Genomic DNA, 14012 nt, shown 5'->3' on the forward strand with positions numbered 1-14012 from the left:
GAGGTAAAAAAATATATATTTACAATTTAATGGAATTGTATTTTTCTCCTCCTTGAAATTGCAAACCTTAAATGAATAAGTGAAATTAACCAATCTATTATATATTATTTTCTCTTTCAGTTTGGGCCATAAGTTAATGTAGGTAACACCATAACAGTAAGAAAAGTGTTTTAACCTTATTTCAGATCAAATATTTATCAACGATCTCTCATATCTCTATAGCTACCAAACAAAGCTTGTTAGGCATGTTATGTAAGGTCTTTCTGCAGCATAAAAAAGTATTAAACAAAAAATTAAGCTATATTTCTTAATCGTGACACACAATCGTCTGAGTCAACCGAATAACACTGTCACTGATGCAATGCTGACCTTGGTAGGGAATGGAAACTTGGAGGGCTCTGTTTTGCAGGGGGTGTGAATGGCCGTCAGCGGAGGGGGCCACGACTGAGTCATTTCCTGAAAGAAAAAACACACACACACACAGAAGGAAATTGGTACATGAGTTGAAAGATATGTGAATGTGAAAAGCTCTTTCAATGACTCAAGATAGTCGGGGTTTTCTCTTAATACTCATGATGTAAGGTGGGTGTTTTAAAAAATAAAATAATGTGCATACCTTCAGAATCTCATCGACACAGTTGGCATCACCGGAGCCCTAAAGACAGAAACATCAGGCTCAGCACACATGTTCAAAAACAACATGATGTTAGTGCAGCAGTGAGAGGTGGCTTCCATTTTGAGCACCATGAGTCACTCTATAGGAATTTTATGAGCCCTACAAGTTCAGTCAGACCACATGTAACATGCTGTGAGGTAATTTAATGCAGTTACTACATCATTATCAATATTTGCTCCATTCATTAACAGTGCTCTGTCATTTACAGTCTTCATGTAAGTCTCCACGACTATAACTTTATAGCTTAAGGGCCACATAAACACACAGTGCGCCCTTTATGTGAGCAGTGGACATATGTTGCAGGGTTGAGAATAAATCAAAAATTGAGGGCCTGTAGATGAAGCCTTACCTCTACAGGCTGTGAGGGCATCTTGAGTTTGGAAAGCGAGGCCTTGCCGTTGGACTTCATCTCTCCCATGGTGCTGCTGTGCGACTGACCGCTGTAGCTTTCCGCTTGCGAGCTCTTGGGCTCTGCCGTTTCCTGGCCGTCCATAGGCCGCACATAGGCCGTGGGCTTCTGCAGCATGGAGCCGGGCTTGGACATGAGAGACGGGGGAAAGGCCTGACTCGAGTGCTGTCCACTAGTGAAGGAGGTGTGAACCCGTGAGGGCGAGTCCCAGTTGGCCTCTCTGTCTCGCGGGGACTTAGAGCGGTAGCGCTCCTTGCTGTGGTGCTGCTCGGCGGACAAGGTGCTCCGTGAGTGGCTGTTGCTGCTGGAGGAGCTCAGAGAGCCCTTGGCGGGACTTGACGTGTGTGACTTTGAGTGCTCTGATCCTCCGCTGTGTTTACTTGATTTCTTTTCACGCACCTCTCCTCCGTGTCTTTGGCTACTGCTGCTGCTACTGCCTCCGTTGTTTCTCTGGCTGCCGTGCCCACCCTGGAGTCCTGAGCGTTTCTGGGACTGGGATGAAGATCCACCTGCTGGACCAACAGGAGTCCACTTATTGGTCTGGCTGCTGCCACCGCTGCCGACGCCACGCTGGTCCCCAAACAAAGGTGGGCCTGACTTCTCCTCGGAGGAAGATGAGCTGTTTGAAGGTTTACTGCTAAGCTTTGGAAGTGTGTCACCAATCGGTTCTTTCATCTCGTCGTAATTGCCCAGCATGCTCTGAATACGGCTGGACAGTTTATCTTCCTTGCTGGACTGAAGGGAGAAGCAGAGGTGGGGGGAGAGGAAGAGGAGGTGGGGCAGAGGACAGAGAGATGATTAAAAAAAACAGAAAGAGAAACAGAGAGAAAATTAATTAAAAAGAAGATAAATTAGAGGAAAGAGGGGAAGCAGAGTGGGGAGAGAAAATAGTTCAACACTTAGGTTAATTGCTTTCCATCAAAAATATTGAAAATTGAGAAAATCCCTCCTACATAAAAACACTTAAAAGTCAGTCAAACAATCAAAAATGAGCATCACAGAAATGCAGATTTATAACACAAGAAACAAAGTTCCTCTCAATCAAACGTCACCAGTTTTACAAATAATAAATGACTGAACTTGGAGAGAGGCCTGATCAGTCAATCACAAAGTGTGTTCAAACTGGGACCAGATCAGTCCACACCCATATGTGGTCGCAGATAAGGGTCTACCCATAGTTCCAACTCGGGGGTTAATCAATCACTTTGAGGTCACGTGTCCCAGTCGACCTGTTTGCAATCAGCCTGCGACAGAATTCTCTGCTGAATATCCAGTTTCACACGTGGGCTCAGACCTCTGTTGCGTTTGACAGCTTCACACAGAAGGTGAAGAAACTTAAGCCGCTATCTATTGGCAGGTAATGTAACTAGCTTGGTCATAATGTGCACTGCACTTCCCCTGCTAGCACAGCCTGGCTCCCATGTGTTTCCCTTTGTATGAAGAACAGAAATGACAAGCTTTATTATTACTGTATTAGCCCTCCAGACAAACATTACTTCAAAAGAAACACATCAGGAATAAAAACAACCACTGATCGCCATCTTATCTAGATTTCCTGTCAAAAGTGACAGAACTGGAAAGAACCGGTCCGTAGTCTGACTGATACTTCTGGGACAACTCTCTTCATTTGCATATTGTACGCCTAGCAGCTTCTCTGGCACGCGCCCTAACAAAGCCAGAGCTGCATTCAGCCTGGACGAAACATAGTAAAACGTTACAGGTAAACCACCCGCCCGCTGCTGATTAGGCAACACCTCTAACACACCCACTAGAAAACAAAACAAACTTACAGTGAAGCCTTTTCACGAAACACGTTGTTCGACTTTAAGACTGTAGCAAATATTGCACAAGGTTTAGAGATTGAACGTGCGCCAGGTAAAGCATGAATGAGCTCAATGGAGTTTTCAGTTTTTCTGAATTCAAAACTTTTTTTTGTTTCTGGGTTTAGTTGGATCTTAGCATAATTTGATAAAAAGGCCTATTTGATAATCACATTAGAGGGATCCTGGATGGAAAAAAATGTGCATTAGCCTCAGAAATCTAATATTGTGCAGCTCAAATTTTCAAGAGATAATTTTGTGCATCTCAGTAACGAGTGCGTGAACTCTGCACCACAAAAATCGTACTGCTCTGCTGGTCTACATCTGGGAGGCCACAGCTGCAGCTGCGTGCACACATGGCCTTTAATGCAGAACACAGTAAACTTCCACTTAGTGGAGCATGACAGAGGAGGAGGAGGGGTGGAGAAAAAAGTCAAACTGAGGCTTACGTAACACCCAGACAAGCAGGAGACAAGAGATACAAAGTGCAGAAGAGCCAGTGACTTAGACAGTTGGCTTTTTCCACGTGATATACTAACGTGCTTCCTTCTTTTTTTCTTAAAAACATTTCTGACAACAGAACGAACATGCACAATAGAACTATTTGCTGCAAGCGCCTTTCTTCCTTTGCAAAAGGTCAATGACTTCCCTTCTTCGATGTCAGCTATTTACCTTTCACTTTGTTGTGGCCCACAACACACAGGCCAGCACTCATCACTCACCTCTGGTTCCCTTTCTATTCCCAACCTGTCAGGACAAATTCCTCATTGCTGCTTTGATGTGTAGCCCTCACTAAGGAGAGGAGCCACTTACCTCTGCTCAAATCTGGTTAGTGGCAAAGATTAGACCAGTACAGAGAACTCAAATCCTCTTTACAATTATACTGGCTGCGGTAGGATCCGAGAGCTGGCTGGCCTACATCTATGTGTCTGTGAGCACAGGAGGAAGACACAGAAGGTGCAGGAGGAGGGGAAGCTGGCGTGTCCTTATGTTTATTTTCTACAGCTCCACTACAAAACAGCTAAGCAGGAACATGTGCAGTAAATTCAACAGACTTTTAGGTATGTTCTGCAGAGTTAGTCCACAGTCGACTATCTGAAAGCTAACAATGATTCAATTCTAATATTTGGAAAAAGCATCCGATACTGTTTTCAATATGCAACCACATACTGTTCTGCCCACGCATCAGTAAATTACACCTTTAAATTTGTGTGAGGTTATCTGGATTAATAGAAGGTGAACTGTCATTGTACAAAGAGCTTGTTCTGACATCGCACATAAACAACTTCATGGGCATTCAAGGGACAGTTCACCTAGAAATGAAAATTCCCCCATTATCTACTCACCCCTATGCTGATAGGGTGGGGGGTGAAGTGTTTAAAGTCCACAAAACACTTTGAGTTCCAGGGGTAAACAGTGTAGCTGATTAGTGACCTATCTTCACACGTAATCACACAGAAAAAACATAACATGCCTCCATACTGCTCGTTTGGTGTCATCCATCATCAAAATCATATTAGACTTGAAATTAGTCATTTACACCGTGTTTTAAGCCTTAAAGTCTACCAGAAGTGGCTAAGCTACCGCACGTTAGCATTTTCGACGGTCCCCAAATGCACCTCATCGGAAAAGATATCAGAGGACATTTACACAAAACACACGATGTAAAACTCGTTTCGAGTCGAATATGAATGTCGGGGCTTGCGGACACTTGGATGACACCACAGGAACAGTATGGAGGCATGTTATGTTTTTCTGTTTTATTACGTCTGAAGTAGGACTCACCATTGACTTCAATTGTATTGGATTGTGCTCTAACGAAGTTTACCCCTGAAACTCCAGAGGTGTTTGTGGACTCAAACACTTCACCCACCCCCCATCAGCATAGGAGTGAGTAGATAATGAGTGAATTTTCATTTTTGGATGAACTATCCCTTTAAAGTACATCTTGCCTTGTTTAGGGTTCACCAACAGTAAACAAAACCAAGCCTGCGGGATCCTGGTGGTCATTGTCAAAAAAAAGAAAAAGAAATCACAATTCTTTTTTGTCATTGAGACAGCAACAAAAACATTTCTCAAGCCTAAATCAAGCCTGATTTTCTTGAGAAATTGTAATCAACTGGCAACAACTATTTTTCGAGATTGTTTTGACCACCAAATACGACAACTACCGTGCACATGCACCTGTAGATTGACACCAAAAGAAAGAGGGTTTCCTTCCACATAAAACCCCCGAAGCTAAGCATTCCTCTGCAGTTATTCTATATTCAAACAATGCTCCTGCTAGAACGAGCAGCTCTCACTTCCTGTCACTGTTTCAAATTCCTCTAAACTGACTGAATCAATTACTGTCATATGTGAACACGAGGTAAATAAAACTTACCACTTTGTAGGGTTCGGGGAAGAGAGGGGAATTTGCTGGAAAAGCCTCTCCTCCTCCCTGCTGGATTTCTTGATTTCTCCTTTCTCTTTCTTTCATTCGGAGCACATTCCGGTCCTCACGGTTCATGTTGCTAAAAACATTAACAACAGCAGCAAAATGTCAACACAAAAAACAACCTGAAGAGAGACAATAGATGAACTTTTTATGGCATGGCTTTACCCATGGATTTCAAGGATGAATATAGAATAAGCAGTGTTATGAAAACAAGACATTCATCAACCCTTCAGTTCTCTTTTTTATGCCAAGATTACTTAATTCACAAAGCAAAACCAAGTAGTTCAAGTTTCCACTGGGGCCTGTACTACGACATACCCAGGATATCTTTACGATATCCAGACGAACTTAACCTAACAATCGCAATCAGGCTAAGGGGTCACAAGATGCTGGTAAGTCAACCCATGTTTGCCTCATCAAGATCTGAGCATGTTCACACAAACAGGGGCGTGTTTACTGCATATGAACAATCACCGACATGGACAAGTGCACTGGCAGCAGAGCCGCATATTTCACAACAAGGAACAAACTGTAATATTAGAAAATAAAAATCCAGACTAAAAGAAACACAGTTACAGCTGCAAAATGCAGGAAGGGCAGCTGGTAAAAAATCTCTGATTGTGTGAATGTGTACTTTAGGTAGCCCCCCCGGTGACATTTGGGAAAGAATCATTACGCGACTACGACATAATAACTCGAGGGAACGAGATAATAAACTCAGGGCCACGAGATATGAATCTGTTCTTTACTAACAAGACCTGTCAAACTAAACCGAAGAAGCCACTTGGATGAGCGATGAAACATTTCATTTAATCACATGATGTAGCCTCTATAATGAGCTTTAGTTTGACCCACACCGTCTGCACTGACTCTGAGGACACTGGAAACATTTACTAGACAATAAAATAGATGGATGTATCTAGGTGACAGGATGTGCCTGGAAATAGGGAGAGATTGAGATGCACTGGGTGTGTTAGCAGCTGGGATTGACTTAACCAACCAGACCTTGTTTTAAACTTCCCTTGTCCTTCCCTTTAAGGAGAGTGAGCACCTTGAAACAGTGTCGTGTTATTTGGTGAGGCCGACTGCGCGAGTTTCACAAAGGGAGAGGGGAGGGAGGGAGGCTGTCAGAAGGTAAATCTGTAAACTATCTAACCCCCATTCCAAATGAATATTTAAGTTCATAGGATAAACCTAATTAAAAAGGAAGGATAAAAGAATAAAACTATGTCTGGTTATCCTGCTACTAACACACCCAGTACATGAATATTAGTAACTCCCACAAGTAAAGAAACGTAGATCAATGCAGACAGTCTGTGGTACTGTGAGCACATAGCTCATACTTGTCGGTTTGGTTATATACAGCTCCAGCAGTTGACAGAGGTACATCATTCCCTCCAATGAGAATCTTTATGTTTCATAAAGACACTCATCAGGATTTTGTCGTCTGACGACTCATGTCCTCCTCAGAGAGCCTCTAACAATCCGCACACCGAGCTGCACAGGTTCCTCTAAGAACAGTAATGTTATGTTTCAAAGGAATTGATTAGTCAGTGGGCGGTGCTTTTTATACGAGTTGATGTCTCATCTCCAACTTAACCTGCTCTGGACCAGGCCAGCCATTCAGCATAAGTTACCATGGTGATTTACCCCAATATGAAGTGAACGAACTTCGTAGGACTGACGAGCCGGAAGTAAACCTGAAGTTATCCCGATAACCACAAATCCTGCTTCTTGCTACAGGCCTCAGGTCCCAGCAAATCATACAGCCGGGTTGCCATTACCGACTCTCCACTCTGAGTCACCGTTTATTGGGTAAACCACAAATAGGACTATCATTAGTGAATGCAACACATCATAAACAAATGACCTGAGGAGAAAGTAGTCTCTAATAGGCTTAGGCTGGTCTAGACACTGCAGTAGCCTACTTCTACTGCAAACAATCTCCTTTGGATCAGATGGAGAGAGGACATTTGTCAGCAGCTGAAAGAAATAGCCATTTTTTCATGTAGTTGGACAATGACTGTTTGTTTTTTTTACTGCAATTTGTACAAATGCTAATTCCACACATTTAGGAATCGAATATAAAACATTCATTTTCAAAAAGATTGGAAATTCTGAGTTTTAGGTTGAGGTAGAGCACAAAGGATACTGGACAATTTGTTTACAGTACATCAACACCGATTTTGACCAAAACCTCTCGAATCTCATTGGCTCTTCAAGTTGACATCTTTGACAGTGTATTCTATGTGAATGAAACCTTTCATCCTGAGATATTTGTTGTCCATCTGCATTCTCGCACGGGCTTACTCAGACATTTTCTTGACATTTTACGAGGGGGGCTGACAGGAAAAGTTCCAGCCAATGTCCAGAACCCCTGACTCAGCCGTTTGCGTTATCACACAAAGCTCGTCTGGAACATTTCGGGAAAATGCCTGGACTTCAGTGCATGCCTTAAAGCAGCCTTATTAACACCTCGTAAAAATAACAGGGATATTTTCCTATGGAACAACATGAAAGCAAATAGACAATATAAAATAATAACCTGGTGCCATCAAACCAACGACTCCATCTCTGGCAGCTAAACACACCTCTCTGCCCTTATTGCCCTTCTGATTATAGCCTGTGGAAACATAAAAGAGCGATTTGAGTGCAGCATTCTTGTACTAAGTGGATGTGTGGACTGACACCAGAGAGGCAAACGCCAAATGCATGAAGATGTATTAAATCAGTGTAAGACAACCAGATCTTAAGCACAATGTCTTAACAACATAAAGCTTGCAATAAAATCCGTTGGTGCCATCTGGAATATCTAAAGATAGACATTTGGACCGAACAAGTATGTGTTCATTCGAAAAAACTCAGCCTGACAATGACAATATGACCGTTGAGCACCTTGTTCAACAGAGAGGTACTACAGAGCGTTGTAACCTGAAGGAAGTGGATTATCAGTCAGGTGTGTCACCTCTCCCTCTAAGTTGACAGCTCCAGGCTCTGCCAGCAACAACAATGATGATTGTAAGACTGTTGACAGAGAATGATTATGCTGCAACCACCCGGCCTCCTCCTAAATTATACACACAACACACAGGGGTGTTTTCAATCCTCACTAAGTATGACTGAAAAGATGAAAAGAAGCAGAAAGGAAACTGATTCTAGTACAAAAAAAAAAAAAACACAACACACAGGGGCTTCCAAATAAACAAAGACGCACAAACTAGACTACACACTGTATATAAAACTATGGGAGTTTTCTTGAAGAGTTCACACAACTCTCATAAAACAGATCTTAACTATAAAACACTCAATCTTGCCAACACTTGAGAAAAACAGGTTTGTGTGCATGTCTTTTTTACAACTTTGAACTGGCTATCTGCAAGCTTATCTGCAAGGTAAAATATTTATTTCCTTACTCCTTCTTTCCCCTTTCATTTTTTACTAAACCTTTGCCTGTTTTACATCACCAACAGCACCTTTACTACAGTACAAGTCATTACACTTTCCAGACAACATGGTTTACACACCACCTCGAGGCCACATTAACCCAAAGCTCAGGAAGCGACCAAGGCCATAAGAGACACTATTAGCAAAGGTTTTATCAGCAGAAGTAGAAGAAAATGTACAATTGTATTGCCTGGATTCTCAGGTCATGATTATCCAGGGAAAGCTAAATCAACGACAACTAGGTTTGGTTAGAGATGATTTAAAGACATTTAACCAGTTATCCAAGATCCCACGATCTAACCGTTTTGACAATTTTCACTTGGTTCGTTAGTGTTGCTGGCAATTGTAACGTCAGTCATCAGAATTGTTGGAGTCATTTCAGAAAACATTGTTAGTGCTATCCATCAATGGATGAAAATTTGCTTATTGTCAGATATTTATCATTCTCTACCACTAGGGATGAAACTTTGCCTTGTGCCATGATAATCGGTCAACTTTTCAAATGTGTTGATGATCACAATTATAAATATAATCATTACAACAAAAATTACAAATAGATCATGAAATAAGAAATAGTAATCCAACATGTTTCATGTTTATGCATAAACACGGATTTATAAAAGTTATTCTCAGATAAGGAAATTAAATCTTAGTGATGATTTTGTTCCATACCAGCACCAACACTGGTAGTGGCATGTGACCATGTAACAGGCATACAAGTGACAATTGTGTTAGCAAAATGTGGAAAGAGTGTCTGGAATAATGTCAACATTTTTGAAAATGACCTTTCAAAAATAAAGAGTGACAGATGTGCCAAAGGAAACCTGTAAGTACCAAAATGACATTCAAGACTTCAGGAAAGTCATACCTGCCACTCAGCTGAGTAACATTTTATGTATTATGAAAATGATTAAGGTTAGGGACTTATTTAGTTTCATGCCTTGGATATAAAGCGCTCCACTGGTCAGACAAAAACTTTAACTAAATGATGATCTACCAAGGGTGCTTCTAGCATGCTGGTTCCACATGTACATGTAAATGAGACTGTTGATGTCAGTCTTGAAGTGTGTGAATGGGCCACTGTTGGCACAATGCCACAGGATCAAATATCCCTGGTCAAGAATCATTAGTTAACACTGCTTATGTCCTTTCAGCCTAATTGACTGTTTTTTTTATTAGTTGAACAGGGGGTTACACCCTTACCTCCTGTGATATAGCACTAAAGAGAATAATGAAACTCATCCATTTGATGGTGGTTTCAACAATACTGGTGTATAAATCCTGGTGTTTATCAGCCCACAGTCGTTTATTTTGTACCTTTCCTAAATCAAAACAACTTCACTGACAAGTACCTCTACCCCGTTCAAGTAATCTATCCCAGTGAAAATGAAGAGCTAAATGTAGGTTCATTATCATATACTACATTTTAAAGTTCAGTCAAGTATGAAAAAGCAAAGCGTGCTTTTAGTATGAGATAGTAAACCTAGTATCCAAATGAAAAGACTGTTAAAAAAAAAAAGCATTTGGCTATTATGATCTTTTATACAGATCCCACTACATTACCATTAAGAAGACCCCTTATTTGTCTTTCTTTACTTATTTACACTGAACCAAACAATCCAGCAAATTGTCATCGCCGTGTGAGTTAAGGTAACATGCTGGCATTATAGAATCAGAGGTACACCTTGTAACACAACAGCATCAGAGTCTGTTCCACCATGCTGGTTCTCCCTTTTCCACAGATGTCGATCTGGGTCTGTCACTACCTCCACTGCAGGATGTTTGCTGGAGCAGCGATGGTGTCCCCCATTTGGTGCTTGTACCTTTGATACAGAACGATGAAGCAGAATAAAGGCACAACATTCCCCCCTTGAACAGGCTGTATAAAAAAAGGGGCTTGTGTTAATACGAGTAAGTCTCTGAGCTCAACCGGTTTACGAGTTGACTTCAGACCAGCAACAAAACTCGAGCTAGGCAAATGGGCAACCTCAAACATGTCAACATGTGGGGAAAGACCTTGCCTTACCACAGTGGACTAACAAACCCATTCTCGTGTGGTTGACTATCAAGAATTGTTTTTGTTTAGCCTAGTTCTAGACTAAATCTGTATAAATCAAGAACTCGCAAAGAAACATGTTTCTTCCGATTGATTCCAGAGAAAGACTGCACCCAATGCACCTCTGTATACATTGCCAGCTTCCCTCACTGAAACACGTGTACTGTTTACAATATGGTGGCACATGTGGGTTAGTGTGACAATAGCCAGAGAGCTGTAATCACTGTGAAAAAACAATATTATGCAGTAGAGAAAGTTTGTGTGACGTGACAAAGTAACTGCTACATCATGGTGAATGGGATATCCCCAGTCGTAGAGATCATAGCTCAGACTCACCTTTTCTATACTAATACTGGGGGGTTTCTTGACCTATTAAGCAGGGCTTAATCTATATTTCTTTACCAGTACAAAGAAAAGAAAAACTACTAACTTGTTCCAAATCCCCAAATCAGGCCTGTGTGGAAAACACCCAGGACAAACCTTAATTTATATTTTACCAATTTAAAATAAGCAAACATTAGAGGCACAAGTAATAACTGAGCCTTGGTTTTAAAGATTTGGCCAAACCCACATGAAAGGCCAAAACCTTCCAGAGCGACCGATTTTCCAACATAGGAAAGTAGATTGTTTCAAAACATAGAAAAGCGTGGCCACGCAAATTTCTTCTCACGCAACATTAATTTTGATTACAATTAATACTATGACAGTGTAATGGCCACCTATGTTTATAGCAATCATTCAATAGTATGTGCCAGACTGAAAAGGTCAAAGTCTGCTGTGATGAAAAGGCAGTTCACTCTGTACCTAAATTAATCAGCTCATCTGCCTCTTCTCAGTCACAACATAACAGCCAGGCCACGTCTTCAACACAAGCACAAAAAAAAAAGGGAACAACTGATGGTTATCTGAATACCATGAATACAGAGCTGGATCTTCTGTGACACAGCCATGATGTACCAGCCGACCAGAAAACATGTTTGTATGACTTGAACATACAAGGAGAAAGAGATTGAGAGAACATGTAGTGCTTTATTCCTATCAGACACTAACAGAAATGAGTAAAGCAGCCAACTAGTTGTGCATTTCTTACCCTGACTGAGAGGCCATGGCCCCAACCACTGAAACATTGGAAGGAGGAGGGGAGGAGGGCTCAGAGGATCTCCCAGGGATTCAGAAGTACTCTCGTCATGAATTGTCAGCCTAAATGTCTACGCCAACCTCCTTCAGTGAAGACAACCTGGCCTCTTTCTAAATGTATCTGTGGGCGTCCATCTTGAAGAGTGTTAAATACAGATTCTTTACTCCACTCGATGGTACAGTGCATTTCCTTGGAGTGGGGAGAAATCTGACTTAGTGAGAGGGAGGTGACTGCTCGCTCTCGGGAGATACCACATCAGCAAGCAGCGGGGGTTGTCGCATGCGAGGTGAAGTCGAGAGGCAGCCACAGCTTTTGTTTCGTGTCCGTGTGGTGTGCTGAAGTTAAAGATTGTTCAGAAAGCAGAGTGAGTGTGTGGTGAACTAATGCAGTGAGTGAAAGTAAGAGGAAGAGACAGCAGGCTGGAAAGAACGTTGACAGAACGGTTCTGTTGGGATTACTTGTTTAAAAAGTAAGATAATCATCCTAAAACGCATAAAATTATGCATTTTAACCATTCTATCTTTTTAAAAAGTTTGCTGTGCAAAAACATTTCTTTTTCACCTCACTGTGTCTGTAGTTACTGCACTCTGTTTGACAAAATACAACCATGTGTAAAATAAAGTAATAAATCAAAGAGATATGAGAAAAAAAGTTTTGGAGGTAGTTTTTCACAGCTATAACTTGAACTCAAAATTAAGCTGGTGAGATAAGGAGGTTTAAAAACAGGATTAACTCTAAAGAAAGGAAAGAGCTTGGTATTAATTTACAAAACAACTATGAAGCCAAATGCCAGGGAGAATATGCATTACGGAGGAAAGCAGCACTGAGGGAGTTAAGAGAGGAATAAAATCAACCCTCTCTCTGAGAATGGAACAGTCTGCCTCGTCCCATAAAAGGAGATGTTATTTTACACCACAGGGCCTCTCCTCCGGTGTGATGTCACTGCCCTCGGTAAAGCCCAGCCAATCAGAGCCCATCATTCCGTCAACAACCTCCCTCCCTCCCCCACTATGCCCTGAGCACAGGGCCAAGCAGCAGTGCAGCCTGTTAAAGAGACAGCGCTCGGTTTCCGGCGTGTGGGTTGTAACAAACCGGAGACATTTTCATCAGCTGCAGATGATGATGACACATGCTGACAAATGTGTTATCACATGTCGCAAGGTTTTAAAAAAAAATCTGGTACAAACACAGCATCTACACTTTGTTTTGTGGGTTTTTTCTCATCCACGTGACGGTAGTAGCAATTAGTTCTCTCATAACTAGTTTTTATGACCGATGGAAACGTGTCTAAGGTCGTTCTGAATGGCTGCACTGAAATACTGAGTAAAACAGTGGCCTTGATAGAGAAGGGAGAGACACCAGGGGCCTCATTTATGAAGCAGCGCATAGGATTCATACTAAAAGTGTATGTGTGCACAAAAGCCAAAAATTGGTTGCTACGATGAATCATGCATTAAGCGAAAAGAAGCAAACTTTTTGACACCAACATCAAGGTGTTTGTGAGGGAGGTGGAGGTGGAGAGCAACAGGTGCGGATAATACACTAAGTGAGAACGAGCCTGAAAAAGAAAAATTCAAAAGGCTTCACTGTCAGAATGTGAGGAAACTTTAATCCTCCAAAACTGCAGGATTATTAAATTCAGAGACAGCTGTGATGTCCCCAATCTATACAATTTAACAGAATTATATTTAAAAAAAAAAGACAAAATGAGGCTTTACAAAGAAAGGTAAATATTATATAGTGTTAATCATATCACACACAGACCTGTCGGCGAATAATCCAGAGTGGTGAGTACTTGTGTTTGTACAGGGACGGTTCGGTCCCGTCAGGTCAGTCTGTGTGATACTGGACTCAAGTCAGCACAAAGATCGAAGATCACAGATATAAATAATCTATATCAGGTGATTAGTCATGATCATCATGGGACAAAAAAAAAAACAACTGAACAGTCATTTCTTCCCCATTCTTCCATTCACGCTCTCCTCTATCAGTGTCAGTGCATCCATCACGCAGCATTACGCTTGAGTGTCAC

The 14012-nt window shown here is 41.6% G+C and overlaps 1 protein-coding gene across 11 annotated transcripts in view; it reads right to left on the reverse strand.

Annotated features, from left to right (window-relative positions):
- Positions 1-14012, reverse strand: part of aff4 (AF4/FMR2 family, member 4) — a 29614-nt gene that overhangs the window by 8174 nt on the left and 7428 nt on the right. For 7 of the 11 annotated variants that reach the window (XM_034607540.1, XM_034607536.1, XM_034607539.1 and 4 more), the window contains exons 2-5: positions 5289-5418; positions 1026-1820; positions 617-655; positions 370-456 (exon numbers count right to left, since the gene is read on the reverse strand). In XM_034607540.1, coding sequence (XP_034463431.1) covers positions 370-456; positions 617-655; positions 1026-1820; positions 5289-5414 — 1047 coding nt within the window. In that variant the 5' untranslated portion in view covers positions 5415-5418. Of the gene's footprint in view, positions 1-369; positions 457-616; positions 656-1025; positions 1821-5288; positions 5419-11932; positions 12366-14012 lie in introns of those variants that run through there. The other 4 variants (XM_034607543.1, XM_034607533.1, XM_034607542.1 and 1 more) reach the window with 4 other exon arrangements.

This window comes from Hippoglossus hippoglossus, chromosome 14 (assembly GCF_009819705.1).
Source record: "Hippoglossus hippoglossus isolate fHipHip1 chromosome 14, fHipHip1.pri, whole genome shotgun sequence".
In the NCBI taxonomy this organism is placed as follows: Eukaryota; Metazoa; Chordata; class Actinopteri; order Pleuronectiformes; family Pleuronectidae; genus Hippoglossus; species Hippoglossus hippoglossus.